The sequence below is a fragment of the Homalodisca vitripennis genome, chromosome 1, assembly GCF_021130785.1.
Source record: "Homalodisca vitripennis isolate AUS2020 chromosome 1, UT_GWSS_2.1, whole genome shotgun sequence".
NCBI classification, from domain to species: Eukaryota; Metazoa; Arthropoda; class Insecta; order Hemiptera; family Cicadellidae; genus Homalodisca; species Homalodisca vitripennis.
Window position 1 is genome coordinate 18,152,420 of NC_060207.1, and position 14,539 is coordinate 18,166,958.

A 14,539-nucleotide genomic window follows, 5' to 3' on the forward strand; every position below is an offset into this window, starting at 1 on the left:
ATAATTACAAACTAGGATAAAATAAACAAATCATATCAGACACACGTATCAACGCTCAGTCACATTTCAGGGACTGGACTGAGTGAAAGGCGAAATGGGGCTACTCAACTTTAGCATTCAATCAACCCTTCCCACCATACCATGTTATGTTTGGAAAACTCGGTTGCTCCGCCGTGCTATGCAGTTGTATCTAAAACATCGTTGTCAATTGTGCACCTGATGAGACAATGAGAACATTTCTTCATCTAGATTACACTGGATGGCCACTGGAAAACCAGGCAGACTCCTTATTAGTCGACGTCTCTGATGACTAAATGACGCAAATACTTCATGAACGTCTTCGTCCAGGTCCTGTGCCAGATTCCAGCAGTTCCAGGTCTGTGACAGTGTCAGATTTAAGACGGCGCACTGCACTGAGCTGAAAGTGAAAAATACCTTAATTTCACATTCATGTCCTTTTACGTTGCGATGTCCAAGATGCGTGCTAGAAATGGTCATTGGAATTACAGAATAATGACAGGAACTTTAAAATAGTTAAACCTAACTAACCAGCTATTGACAGTTGTCACGTGTCAAGAGTGAAATATTAAGGCCAATCACATTGCCTTATCTCAGTGCACCTCCACGAAATAAAGAATCTCTCAAATTCTCGCGGCACGAGGGTTTTTAAAGTACAGCCTTACATCAAAGTTGATTAAGAAAGTTACGACTTGAGGTCTCGAGGCAGGCATTTCCTTATCCATTCGTTTTCCCACGGATTTGCATTTTTGTTGCTGTAAATGAGAAATAATACACAATAACTCTGTCATCAATAATTTATTTTAACTCCAAAATACAGTAGTACGTTTATTTAGAGGCATAGTTTTAGTTTCGGCTACTTTAAGCGTTTTTAAAAAATACAAAGAACAAACAAGTAGGTAAAATAACACAAAATATGCACGAGGTGTGAATGTTGATCTAAAACAAAGTAAGATACATATTTTGGGTTACCCCACTTACATTTCAAAACAGAATCTGTGAAAGGCATTATACTGTATTTATCCAACCTACAATGAATATGTGTTATCTTAGTTTTTCAGTAAGTATTACATCTATCCACTCTACAATGAATATGTGTTATCTTAGGTTTTGAGCAAGAAATTATAAATCGTAAATAAATTCAAAAATACCATATTTTAACAATACTGGATGTACAATAGATGTTTGTTTTCGCATGAACAAATCTGTATCACAAGTTACCAAGTACAAGATCTTGAAGTCATAGTATGTCACAAATTTTTGACGTGACAACGTCTTAAATTAGGTTGCGGCTCGGAGTCACTCATGAAAAAGTGTAACGCCCGGTAACGTTACGATGCCCGTCCAGTGGGTCCGCCGCACGGGATAAAGCAGATAACTGTGGGTCCGCCGCACGGGATAAAGCAGATAACTATGTTTATTCGTGAAAATGTGGAGTGCTTAGATTCGTCATTTACAACAACTACAACAATAAAGGTAAATAATTGTACACTGATATTTCATTATCGTAAACTATGATTGATTGATTAATTGTTAGATTGACACAAAAGTTGAGAAACTGAGTTTATAGGTTATGTCATACTATTGACAAATGTTGATAGTGTTAAGTAAATTATTAGTTTAAATCACTCTGCAACCAATCGTAATTCAGTCGATTGAGAAGAAACAGCGCGTATTGCTAGTCAAACATTTAAAATAACAAATTATAACCTCTAACCTGTCATAACAGTGCGACCAAACAAACGAACTAAACCGACCAATCACCACGCGCGGAGTTAGAATTTAACTGTGTTTAGCAAGAATTTCAAATTCCAATTTTAGTAAATGTTTTATTCAACTTTACCATTTACAATAACAAATTTTAATTAATTTCAAATTATGTACAATGTTTTAGTAAACAAAATATATTTCTATAGTTAAAATTTGTGCAATTCTTATTTTCATTCAATTCCTTGTTCCTATTGTGCAATTTAATAATATTCATATCAATAAATATTCTACCGAGAAAAAGACGTTGTCACGTAAAATCTTCGCCCGTAAAACCGACTTTACAGGCAACCATAATTTTTTTAACCATAGTTTTGATTTAGATTAACTAAAAAATTCAAATAACGTTACAGGTATTGCGAAATAAACTTTAGATCGAATTTTTATCAGAAATCTACCTTTTACTATTCAATGAAAATACTCGTAAGTTGAAAGAAAATATATTTAAGAGTTGGTGCAACTTAGTTCTAGAAAATGTTAGAATAAAAAGAGCACTTTGGAAAACTGTGTTACACCTTTATGATCAAACTCAACCTAACCTTTGTTATTGTAATAAATCAAAGGTGACCTATTTTTACGAACGAATTTCGTGAAAATATTACGCAGTTATGATTTTCCTTACATCAAAGCTTGATTTCAACGCCTAAATAGTAAGGTATGCACAAAATGGCTGTAATATTCTTGACCTTCGCCGTAATTTAGGGGTAGGTTTGATTCCCGAGAAGGTCAGTACAAAAATTTGAAAATATTTTGGCCCTGTTTCCTTTAAAACTTTTAGTATAATTGATTCAAACTTCCAATAACTTAGAAGTAGCACCCGTATAAAAACTATCCTAAAGTTGTCTTCATACATATCACAGTTGTTGTTCGCTTCAATAATAAAGTAAAATTTCAAGTTACACAATTTGCTAGTAGTAAATCGCTATAGTAGTAATAGTAGTAGTACTAGTTTTTCACTATAGTATTGCGAGTGTTATGTCAAAGAAACATTTCCAATGCGGCAAGTCGGCGTATCTTTAGGGCATATTTATATCCCGAAATTGAAATTAAATTACTCATATTCCAAATTATATAACCTACAGGTTATATGTAATCCTGTACATCACATACTTTTCTAACTTATTTTCACGTTCTCTTGTCATAACGTGAAAACATAGCTTCTGGTTCGGTTTATGGTTAAGCGTAGAATATTTTAGTACCACCATGTAACAAACTCTTATTAGATTTTTTAAAGCCGGTAAATATAAATATTTCTTTGAGTTTTTGCTTTACTTTAAAATTTAATTTTGGGTCTTTTCTAATATGTCCCCGCATTCTTTATTTTAATTTCTATAGCCACCAACTGTTTTTTCCATTCATTATTACAGAGCGTGAGTCTTATCAGTATTAATAGAGGCAGTAAATGATTTGTGATGAGTTTTAAAATTGTACCGAGCGCCAAAAGACCCTAGCTTGCCTCTTCAAAACTCAGATCACGCGATGCTTGCCCGCTGCGCAGCGCTTTGCGATGCTTGCTCTTTTAGAAAAAAAATTCACTCGAGCTTGCAAATTCCAAGCCCAGATCAACTCACCACGCTTTATTGAACAAGAGAAAACATGACTGCTTACACACACAAAACTCAGACAGGACTAACGCAGGTTTCATTACAGGCAAAAGATATGCGTCGCGCGTTTATCACTGATAACATAAGACGAGTTTATACTAGAAGTAGTACCTGGACTACTGCCCTACGAACTAATTATTGTCAAAAACCTAGCTTAACCTAACCTCAATTACCTTAAGAAATTACATTTGTAGCTCTAGTAACGTAATCTAACTTATAGAAATTAAAACAGAGAATGCGGGGACATACTAGAAAAGACCCTTAATTTTTCCATTAATCTTCACCTTACTGTGTGTAGCTAAGTTATGACTTTACTTTTCAGGACAGATTTAGTGTGTACAGTTATTTTGTGGCACATATAATGTACATATTTTCGCAACCCTGTTACTTGTTACTGGTCAGTATTATTTTTCTCCGACGTTCTTAGAACTAAATTCTAGGCGGAATAATAACCTAATTGGCACGTATAGTAATTTTTCACATGAACTTTGTAGCCATTCGATAGCTCACCGATTACCACCTCGCGCCATTTGTTCATAAGTAAAATTTACATTTTTCGTATTATAAATTAGCCCTTTCATTCTGGACATTTATTTAGGATGAAGTATACGATAAATTTGTGAAAAGTACAGTAACTTACCTATGATGATGTTTTATTTGCCAGGTTAATAAGTTGTGGTGATGTCATGCTGATGAGACCACGTTGTCGTGATTATAAGTCTCGATAAATGGCTAATCCCTTCGCGATTTTGTTTTAGACGTCTTGAGTCCAAGAATGGTTCTCTTTGAAGAATACTTTGATTCAATCTTCCTTTATTTGTGACTACAGTTGCAATGTCAAGCCAAGATGCTGACGCCGCCCGTGTATGTCGACATCAACGTGAAGGGAAGTAATTTTAAATTACTACTAGGCCCACTCCCAATATATCATTTTAATTTATTAAACTGTTTTAGCATCAACGAGGCAATTCATATTTTTATTTCAACATCTAAAAGTGACACTTGTAGGTTTTATGTGCCTTAACTAAACAAGTATTTATTACTACGACCTCAGAGATCTCCAACCCCATGTGTGTCGTCCATTCGGTACAAGTATTCTAAGTAGACGGTACCTCTTTTATTTACTAGGCTATTACACAATTAATGTAATAATAATCAGTATAAGATATCTGACACTGAGCAATAACTTTGAAAGACCTGAAATAGTATTTTTATACGAACAAATTGCCATGATGTTTCTCTGTCCGCTTTTGTAAAATATAAACACAGATTCAATATCGCACGAAAGGACGATCACTATTTTGTCGCAGGATATTTATTTGGTAGCACGAACAGCGATCTCGATTCTCTCACGTCACAGATGTACACAGAGGAGCGGAAATTAAACGCGATCTCAGCAAAGTGGGCCTTCTTCCTGTCACACTTTTCAGAATAAAAATTGATATTAGAATTGCCCTCATTTTACTCGATGGACTCACATTTGTTCGAGCAAAAGTCGCTGGAGCTCTAAGGTTCATTTGTAATGCGATTTTTCAATACCTTTATCTCGAGGTATATATGTATTACACCTCTTATTTTTTTGGCTCAAATGTGTCTAATTTTGGATACTGGGCTGAGGGTTAGCGAAAAGGCTAGACAAGTTTTATTTTTGACTGTCTGTGTATCTGTCCGCAAGTAATCTCGAGAATGTATTAACCTTTACATTGTACATTTTACACGAAGCTTCATTTCTATATAGGCAAAATTGAGTTCAATGATGGTGAACTCTTCATACAATTCGGCTGAGCGTTAACAAAAATACAATAACGAGATGACCTCATAATGAATTAATATGAGTGTATACAAATTGATTACAATCATACGCATTTTCAGTTGTTGCTTTTACTAACTGAAATTCACATCGAATAAAGCTTAACTTTACATTAGTTCAGTTTAAAAAATCGGTCCGAATCTTGCTATTGTAGTATTACTGTAATAATACTTGTAACATAATATTATTCCACCTTATATCTATGATAAATACTGTAGAGGATTTTGACCGTGATTATGTAGTCCTGAGCCATAATACATTCATCAACCTCCCACTGGCTGTAAGCGGATTAAAATCTCCACAATTTCCTTTCTGTTTACTACAGTTTCACGTGTGGCGTTCTTCGGATTCATCACATTGTTTTAAAGCCATGTTATTGTTTAATTGTATCGCTCCGACATTATTGTTTAATTGCGCGCTGGAAGTGTTCGGTAAAATATCCGCTAAACGCCGAGTTATTGTTGTTGAAAAGATAATAGTGCCTTGGTTTTCCAAGATTGTTCAGGAAATGTGTTTATATTAACCGGGGAACAACCTAATTACAAGCTTCGCTGCCCGACCCTGGCTGTACCCGCCTGCTTCCTCGCCTTAAGCGCTGTGAAGCTGGTTACACAAATATTGCCATCAGTTTTTATATTTTAAAGCCATATTATTGTTTAATTGTGTCACAATGACATTATTGTTTAATTGCGCGCTGGAAGTGTTCGGTAAAATATCCGCTAAACGCCGAGTTATTGTTGTTGAAAAGATAATAGTGCCTTGGTTTTCCAAGATTGTTCAGGAAATGTGTTTATATTAACCGGGGAACAACCTAATTACAAGCTTCGCTGCCCGACCCTGGCTGTACCCGCCTGCTTCCTCGCCTTAAGCGCTGTGAAGCTGGTTACACAAATATTGCCATCAGTTTTTATATTTTAAAGCCATGTTATTGTTTAATTGTGTCACAATGACATTATTGTTTAATTGCGCACTGGAAGTGTTCGGTAAAATATCCGCTAAACGCCGAGTTATTGTTGTTGAAAAGATAATAGTGCCTTGGTTTTCCAAGATTGTTCAGGAAATGTGTTTATATTAACCGGGGAACAACCTAATTACAAGCTTCGCTGCCCGACCCTGGCTGTACCCGCCTGCTTCCTCGCCTTAAGCGCTGTGAAGCTGGTAACACAAATATTGCCATCAGTTTTTATATTTTAAAGCCATGTTATTGTTTAATTGTGTCACAATGACATTATTGTTTAATTGCGCACTGGAAGTGTTCGGTAAAATATCCGCTAAACGCCGAGTTATTGTTGTTGAAAAGATAATAGTGCCTTGGTTTTCCAAGATTGTTCAGGAAATGTGTTTATATTAACCGGGGAACAACCTAATTACAAGCTTCGCTGCCCGACCCTGGCTGTACCCGCCTGCTTCCTCGCCTTAAGCGCTGTGAAGCTGGTAACACAAATATTGCCATCAGTTTTTTATACCACAAATATTGAGACAAACAGAGACGGTTGAGATGTTCTTTTCATTCCTCGACACAAAATTAAACAAAATTCTAGAGTTTATTTTGGTTACCAGTTATTTAAAGGATTATTACGCTTACAACTTTACAATTTCAAAATTCCAGTGTGATTATTTTAAAGCAAAAATAACGAATTAGTGATTATGGGCCACTTACCCTATGAACACGTCTCTACTATATTAATGTATGCGACAAGTTGTGTGTAATAGTTATTAATTGCTTTGTAATAACTTTATCACTACTAACTAATTTCATTACATTAGTTTGACTAACAGCGCTTTACATTTTGTTGTTTGTTTTGTAAATATTGAACAATATTCATACTTCGAGAGAAGTGTAGTTAAGTGACTCTTTGTAAACTTTCAGGTTCCAACCTACATTGCATATGCTTTGCTGCGGTAATATACATTCCCCCGATTTTCCACAAATGAGTCCTTAGGCACTGCAAAAAATGTATGGATTTGACCCCTGCTTCCTTGATATCTTACATTCTATATAACGTGATTTTCTCAAATCCTTATCTTTCAGAAACTTCATTCTCATTAGATAGTAGCGCCTTACTCAAATTCTTTGATATCCTGCGAAAAGATTGTCAGCCTTCATGGTCTTTAGATATCCAGGCTAAAAAGCTGTTCGTCAGACCTATTGTGACCTGTATTCCGTAGTTTAGTTTTAATAATTATGTTTTGTTTTTATTAAGTGCATGTTTTAGAGGTAGTGAAGGTGACACACAACATGGTGGTTGGGATTCCTGACTAATGCGTGTCAACAATCTGGTATGATTTATTTATTTCAACCTAGATTGTAATTATGTGTTACGTTAGTTATTCACTCGAAGAAGAGATCGGATTGCAGATCTGAAAACGTAGTGTTTTTGAATTGTTTTGTAACACTGAACATGTCAAATGTCTGGGGAAAAATCCTGTTTCCTTCACAATCCTTCCCTCGTTACAAACAAACTTCACACTAACAATTTCATGAGTTAGTGTACAACCTTTAGCTTATTTCATTCTCGAGTTTTCCTGTGCGCAGTTAGGCAGAAAATCATACAGAAAATGAATATTTACATTCGTTTGAACCAGGAAAGAGAAATGGTGCCAGTCTACATAGTTATAGGCTTCAATGACGCTTAGCAAACTTCCAGTATAGTAATTTGTAATTATGTGTTAGGTTAGTTAGTTATTCACTCGAAGAAGAGATAAGATTGTAGATCTCGAAGTGTAATGTTACTGATCTTTTTTATATCACTGAACGATGTGAAATGTCCGGAAAATCCCGTTTCCTTCACAATCCTCCATTGTCAAAAAACAACTTCAAACTAAAAAGCTGGATAAAACAGTCGTGTTAGTATACTTCAATTAGCTCTTAGTTCACTAGTTTCTTAATCCAAATACGAAATGAAAATAACATAATAGGAGCTATAGTAAGTAGTCTATAGACTTTCAAGAATTGTTCAAATATTCCAAAAGTCCCTAGTATTTCTGCATTTTGAGTTTTCCAGGCAAAGTATTCATTGTAGAAGTTTTGATTGTGTATATTTTATCTCCGTAGCTTCTGGATCACTTGTTTGTCGATTTCTAGGAACTCAAGTTTTCTTATCTGCGGGATGAAAACTTCCGTCAGTATCACTGAGTAATCCTGTCTTTTACCAGAATCCTTTGTTCGATTACTAGTAATATTAACAGTAAAAAGTAAAAATAAATATTTGAAATTGAGGAATTTATCTACGAAATAAATTAAGCACAAGTTTATTACTTTGCTAAAAACTATCATTATTCTGCCATATGTTACTTCTAAACTACTAAGAGTACAAAGTACCGTACATTATATATTTTTGAATCAAAAGGATGTTAATAAAAAAAACTATCATAAATAATTATTACTATTTAAATAACTTTAGTAATTATTTTGTCCGGAGAAAAACAATCATGTGTCACTATGTAACATGCAGGAGCAGGAAACATAACAGAAGTTATCCGACTGTTTTAATTATATTTGTTGAGAGGCGTGCAGGATTTGTTTTTCAGAGTGGACGTGTAATCCAGGAAGAGACAGTGGCGCGGTGAGAGCGGTTAGACCACTGCCACGACAGGAGCTTGTCGGCGACAGAGCCGTGTTTATTCTTCAACTGCGGCAGAGAGGGAAAAACCCGACAAGTCCATTTGAATTTGAGCACGGTGTTGGTCTGGGCCGGAGACACAATAAACAGTGGGACATTTCGTTGTGTGCAGTTGGCACTCCGAAGGGGGCCTCGGGCCGAACAAGTTGAGACTTACATGCATAATCAATTACAGCCCTCGCTAACCCCCTCTTTCTCACACTCCCCTCCCCGCCCCGCTCCCAGATTTGCTCCATTTTACAAGGGCGAAATTTCGTATATTCCCTCCAGGAAATGATTCATTCCAGTTGTTCCAGAACACGCTTCGATGACTCGCCGAGTTCCGTTCCTTTTGATATCATCTCACTTCCTCTCTGATCTTTTTCAAGACGGCTGGTCGTTTCAAACGTCAAATTGTATTACGTTTCCATCAAAGAGACAAATGCAAGTTCGGTTAGTATTAGTTATATTCTATATAATTTGTGAATTATATTAGAGGAACTGGTGGTCTAAAATATGAAATTATACATAAGCTTCTGTAAAGAATGAGTAAATTGCAAGAACATCTTGACATGACATGTAAAACAGTAGGAAAGAAAAAACAACGCACTTTAAAAAATCCAATTTTAAGAACAATACTTAAAGCAGCAATAATTTAACCTAGCATATTACCACTTGATTTTAACTTCCTACTCAAAGTCATAGGTAGATTATTATCATTCCCATTCTTGAAAAAGTTATATTACTCTTATAACTGCCGTAAAATATAAATAAATTTTACTTATGTCAAATTAATTTATTTTTTTATCAATTACTAAAGGCTTTCTTAAGCATAAATAAGGCTTGTAAAAATGTTATGATAAGCAAAAGATTTTAAAAATCAGTAGAAGTAATTTAAAATTTTTAGAAGATAATGCAGTTGGAGCAATTAAATTGCCGTTACTGACAAAACCAAGGCGTTTTGTCTTCTGAGAGTTTCGATCCTTAAGCCGCAATAAATCCCAATTTTAGAAGAAAAAAATAGACAGTCACTGGAATTGAAAAAGCTAATTTCTAATTGTTAAACGGTATTTTTTTATTTTTGAATAATATTAGGACAGTAAAGTTTTATATTTTCAATTAATTTTAACCATAAAAAATATTTTTTACATTTCATATTTACAATGATCACTGACTTCTAAATATTAAGGTAAAAAATATATTTATACATCTTTATTACTATCGTTCATATTAGTTTTTATAATTTGGTCAGTATCATTTTCACTAGAATCCAATAGTTCCAAAATAATTATTTAATTTCCTTTGTCAGTATATTCTAAAAACGAAATGACGGGTTTATGATAACTGAAAAAGAGATAAACAAATATTTTAAATATTTAAATAAAATTGTGAATCCAAGTGATAGTAATATATACGGTAGTTCACAGCTGATTACAAACACCACTCTTTTATTTTTTTAATCTCATTTAAGCCTCAGCGTCTTACCTACGCCGGCTTCGAAGTGCACTGGTTTTTATTGTCAAAGTACATGATTGGAGCTCCCCGGAATTTGAACCCTTGATCTCTCGGTTAGAGAGCCGAGTCTATAAGCCATTAGTCTACGGAGGAGAACTAAAAAAACCATTCTTATTGTCTAGTTGTTGACTGCTGGTCATTTCAGTAAAACATGCTTTAAATGGCATGTTAGTTCAGATCAGATGTATATATAACGGTTTATTTACGTTTCGGTAACGATGTCATTCCACTTCGGAAGCATGTGGAAAATATAAACATGCGTGATGCTCTGTGACGCGTAACGAAGATTTTTCCCCGTTCAAAATATACATCCATGGCCCGCCAAAAGAAGTAGTATTTTCAAAACGTTGGCGTAGTGCTGAGATTGACTGATATAACGGTATAATTTTAATTACACATTCATCCTTCATTTGAAGCTCTTAGTTTACCTATAATTTAAACTGACCCGTGGCTTCTCACACAATTCCGAGCAGCATGACAGGGGCGTTATAGCCAACCCTGTTTAAATGCCACCCAGACATTCCTGAGATAAGTTATGGTCATTGGAATGTATCCTCATCACAGAGCTCACTCACGAATTATTAATTTCAAATTTTAAAGAGCAGTAAGTTTGAGTTTTGAAATTTAATAGCAACGCCATTTTTTATGGTTCGCAACAAATATACGCCATTTTCAAATCGTAGGGTACTTTTTCTTAGCGATTGGTGAGGTAACTCCAAAATATGAATAAATTATTTCAAAATTTCCACACAAACTCTCTTTTTTAACTTCGTTCTTGTTCTCAGTATTTATTGTAATTTTTATTACTGTTTAATATTCTTTAAACTTTTCGATTACTGTAACATCTTGTTGTTGGATTTTATTAATTTACACAATTTCAGGGATCAGGAATCATCGTTGGAATAAATTGTTGTTGGAGTGTATTGTGTCCTTCATTCTTATAGTGTTTTTAAGTATGTGAACTTAAGTATGTTAGGACTGTTATCTAATTGTTTTATTCTCACCGTTGTGACTTTTGACAACGCTTTTTATTACTGTATTATTGTTTTGGTTTTACTGCTGTTTTATGTTTTATATTTACCGTCTTGACCTGGCATATGTATTTTTGTGAATTGGTACAGACATTTTGAATAAATAAAGTAAACACATATTTTTCAGATTACTATTTACAGTTTAAAACATCAAATTATAATTTGAAACTACAAAAAACTTGGACAGAACTGTGAAGGGGGATAGTATGTGAATATTTTCTTAGATTTAAGTTGCTAGAAGTAGTGAATAAAATGGGATTAAAATCCACTCGATGACTGTAGTGGAAAGAAAAAAAATACAGTATAATTCAACTTTTTACATACTTTGCTTCCCAATATTCACTCCAATAAATACGAGTAATATCCAATAAAGACGTCACAAGTATAATTTGGACGACCTTGAGTAAATTAATGGGTTGAAAGAACCAAAATTATTTCAAGTTGTTTAATACGTTTATAACATCAATTTTTCATTGAAGACTTTTGAACTAGTGGGGCGGGATTCCGAGTTTAGAAAGTAAAACATAAAATCAGTACATATGTTTAAAGCTAAGCTCTATACAAATTCCGTTTTCGTCAGGTCGGATTCATTTTAAAAATCCATTCATGTAATAATCCTAACATACTTAGTACTTTAAAATTGTAATATTATATAGTTTAACCCCTATCATTCCAGGCAATAAGTGAGATCATAACGCTATGTATGAGTAACGCGAGTGCTTCTATGACTATGGCTTCACTAACCTGTTGCATGTACGCATAGGACTAACGCCGAAGTGTGACTATAAAGGTATAACAATGTCTAACGATTGCCACGACAATTTGAACTATTTAATCGTTTGATACTGAATAGAGCGTAAAAAGTGAGGGTGGTTTTTATTTATAAAATGAAGGGCGTAATCAAATTTTCATACCAGAACGAACCCGAATGGGATTGATTAGGGCTAATTTATCTGGGGAATGAGTCATTGCGGCCCCCTCTATCTACATCTGATTGTGCATAGCACGCGAGCTGACAGGCGGCAATCAGCTGATTGTAGTCCGGTCGTGTAACAGCTGGGCCGGCCAGTTATTATCCCCAGGCCCCAGTCAGGCGGTACAGAGGCACTACACGTAAAAACGCACACAAGACGTTCTAGCTTGGATATTTTCGAGATATTCCAAGTGTGGCAACTTGGTTATGCTAGATTTGTTGTAAATATGGTGCTCCTTGATCATACTCCAAACGTTCAAGTTACAATTGGTACTGATTGATCATACTCGATATACTCTAAGTATGGAGCTACTAGTTATACTCCAGACCTTCTAAGTTACAGTAAGTACTAGTTGATCATACTCGAGATGTTCTAAGTATGGAGCTAGTTGGTGATACTCCAGATGTTCTATGTTACAGTAAGTACTAATTGATCATACTTTAGATGTTCTAGTGTGGGGCTCTTTGATGATAATTTAAGTCGTTCTAAATGTGGTGCTCCTTGAGACCTTCTAAGTTACAGTAAGTACTAATTGGTCATACTCGAGACATTCTAAGCATGACATTCTTTGGTTATACTCGAGACGTTCTAAGTTACAGTAAGCACTTTGGTCACATTCGAGCCATTATAACTATGACATTACTTGGTTATAGACGTTGAACGATTTAGCTCACTTTGGTCACATTCGACCAAAGTACACTACTAAGTTATAGTTTCAGACACAAAAATCTGCTTGTTATATTGAGGAGTGGCACTGTGCTAGCCACAGGGGCTTCTATAATCCAGCCAGTGTGATCTAGAAGCAATAATGGAATATTGCCACTAACATTAGAACTACCGCCAACATCTCGAGCCGCGGCGTCCAAGACACCGGCAGTATCATACCCTCCCCCTAAACAGACTGTAATAGCCGGTGGTGGGGCTCCTTGCCAGCTATTTTCACTGAATTACCTGCGGTCTCTCCACCACATGGGGCTCACTTTAAGTGAGAGGGTCGTAAAATTCCTTGGGGGAATGTTCTTAAATTTGGAAGGATTCCGGTGAATGTGTTCGCTCCCACAGTTACGTTTCCACCACACTGAGCTTTATATGAAGTGAAATGTACTTCGGCAAGATTTGTGAGGCTTTTGATCGTTATTTTGAAAAATCGTGTATCAAGTGTTTTCTGCGGGATATTATTTTTATAAGCGCGTTTAGAGGCCATAATACAAATACCTTGACACTTAATAATACGTAAATTATATAAGAAATTGGGAGAAATAGTTGCTCATACTACATAAAAAAGCAGAAAAATAAAATAATATTCACAATGGATTAATCTATAAATTATTAGACTACCGTTTATAAAAGAATATTTCACTTACATTCTACACTTACATATACGAGTATATAATACACTTGCATATTAGAGAGTAGGTACTCTCTTGAATGATTAAAGATGACGACTGCATTCAATCACTATTTGCTCATTATAAAAATCAATTTACAGTTCTGTTTATGTTGATTTTTAATAATACATCGAGTTAAGAAGTTTATTGTAGTGCATATCTAAAGTAAATGGATAGCTATAATCCAAGCGTGACACTGAGTGAAAATAATCTGTTTTAGAGTGTCCTTTTTAGAAGTAAGAATATACAAGAGCTTTTAAAAGAAACCAAATGGTTGTGAAAAGCAAGAAGCTTGAACATTTACGACATTGAGGTTTAACAAAGAATAGCTTACCACTATGGCGGGCGGCTGCTGAGAGAGGAGCCAGGGAGTAGGCGAGCAGTGCTAATACCACCAGGGTATCGCACCAAGTCATCTTACTGCGGTAGCGACAACCACATGCACTTAGATCATCCTGGAACAACAATACTGGTGTTAAACGTTACTATGGCGGGCGGCTGCTGAGAGAGGAGCCAGGGAGTAGGCGAGCAGTGCTAATACCACCAGGGTATCGCACCAAGTCATCTTACTGCGGTAGCGACAACCACATGCACTTAGATCATCCTGGAACAACAATACTGGTGTTAGACATTACTATGGCGGGCGGCTGCTGAGAGAGGAGCCAGGGAGTAGGCGAGCAGTGCTAATACCACCAGGGATATCGCACCAAGTCATCTTACTGCGGTAGCGACAACCACATGCACTTAGATCATCCTGGAACAACAATACTGGTGTTAAACGTTACTATGGCGGGCGGCTGCTGAGAGAGAGGAGCCAGGGAGTAGGCGAG

At 35.6% G+C, this 14,539-nt stretch overlaps 1 protein-coding gene across 1 annotated transcript in view; it reads right to left on the bottom strand.

Moving 5' to 3' along the window:
• The window catches only part of LOC124357857, a 204,874-nt gene extending 190,563 nt beyond the window's left edge, over nucleotides 1-14,311 (bottom strand). The window contains exon 1 of the mRNA XM_046809936.1: nucleotides 14,044-14,311. Within this exon, the coding sequence (XP_046665892.1) occupies nucleotides 14,044-14,125 (82 nt within the window). The 5' untranslated portion in view covers nucleotides 14,126-14,311. The remainder of the gene's footprint in view (nucleotides 1-14,043) is intronic.
• Nucleotides 14,312-14,539: the final 228 nt, after the last annotated feature.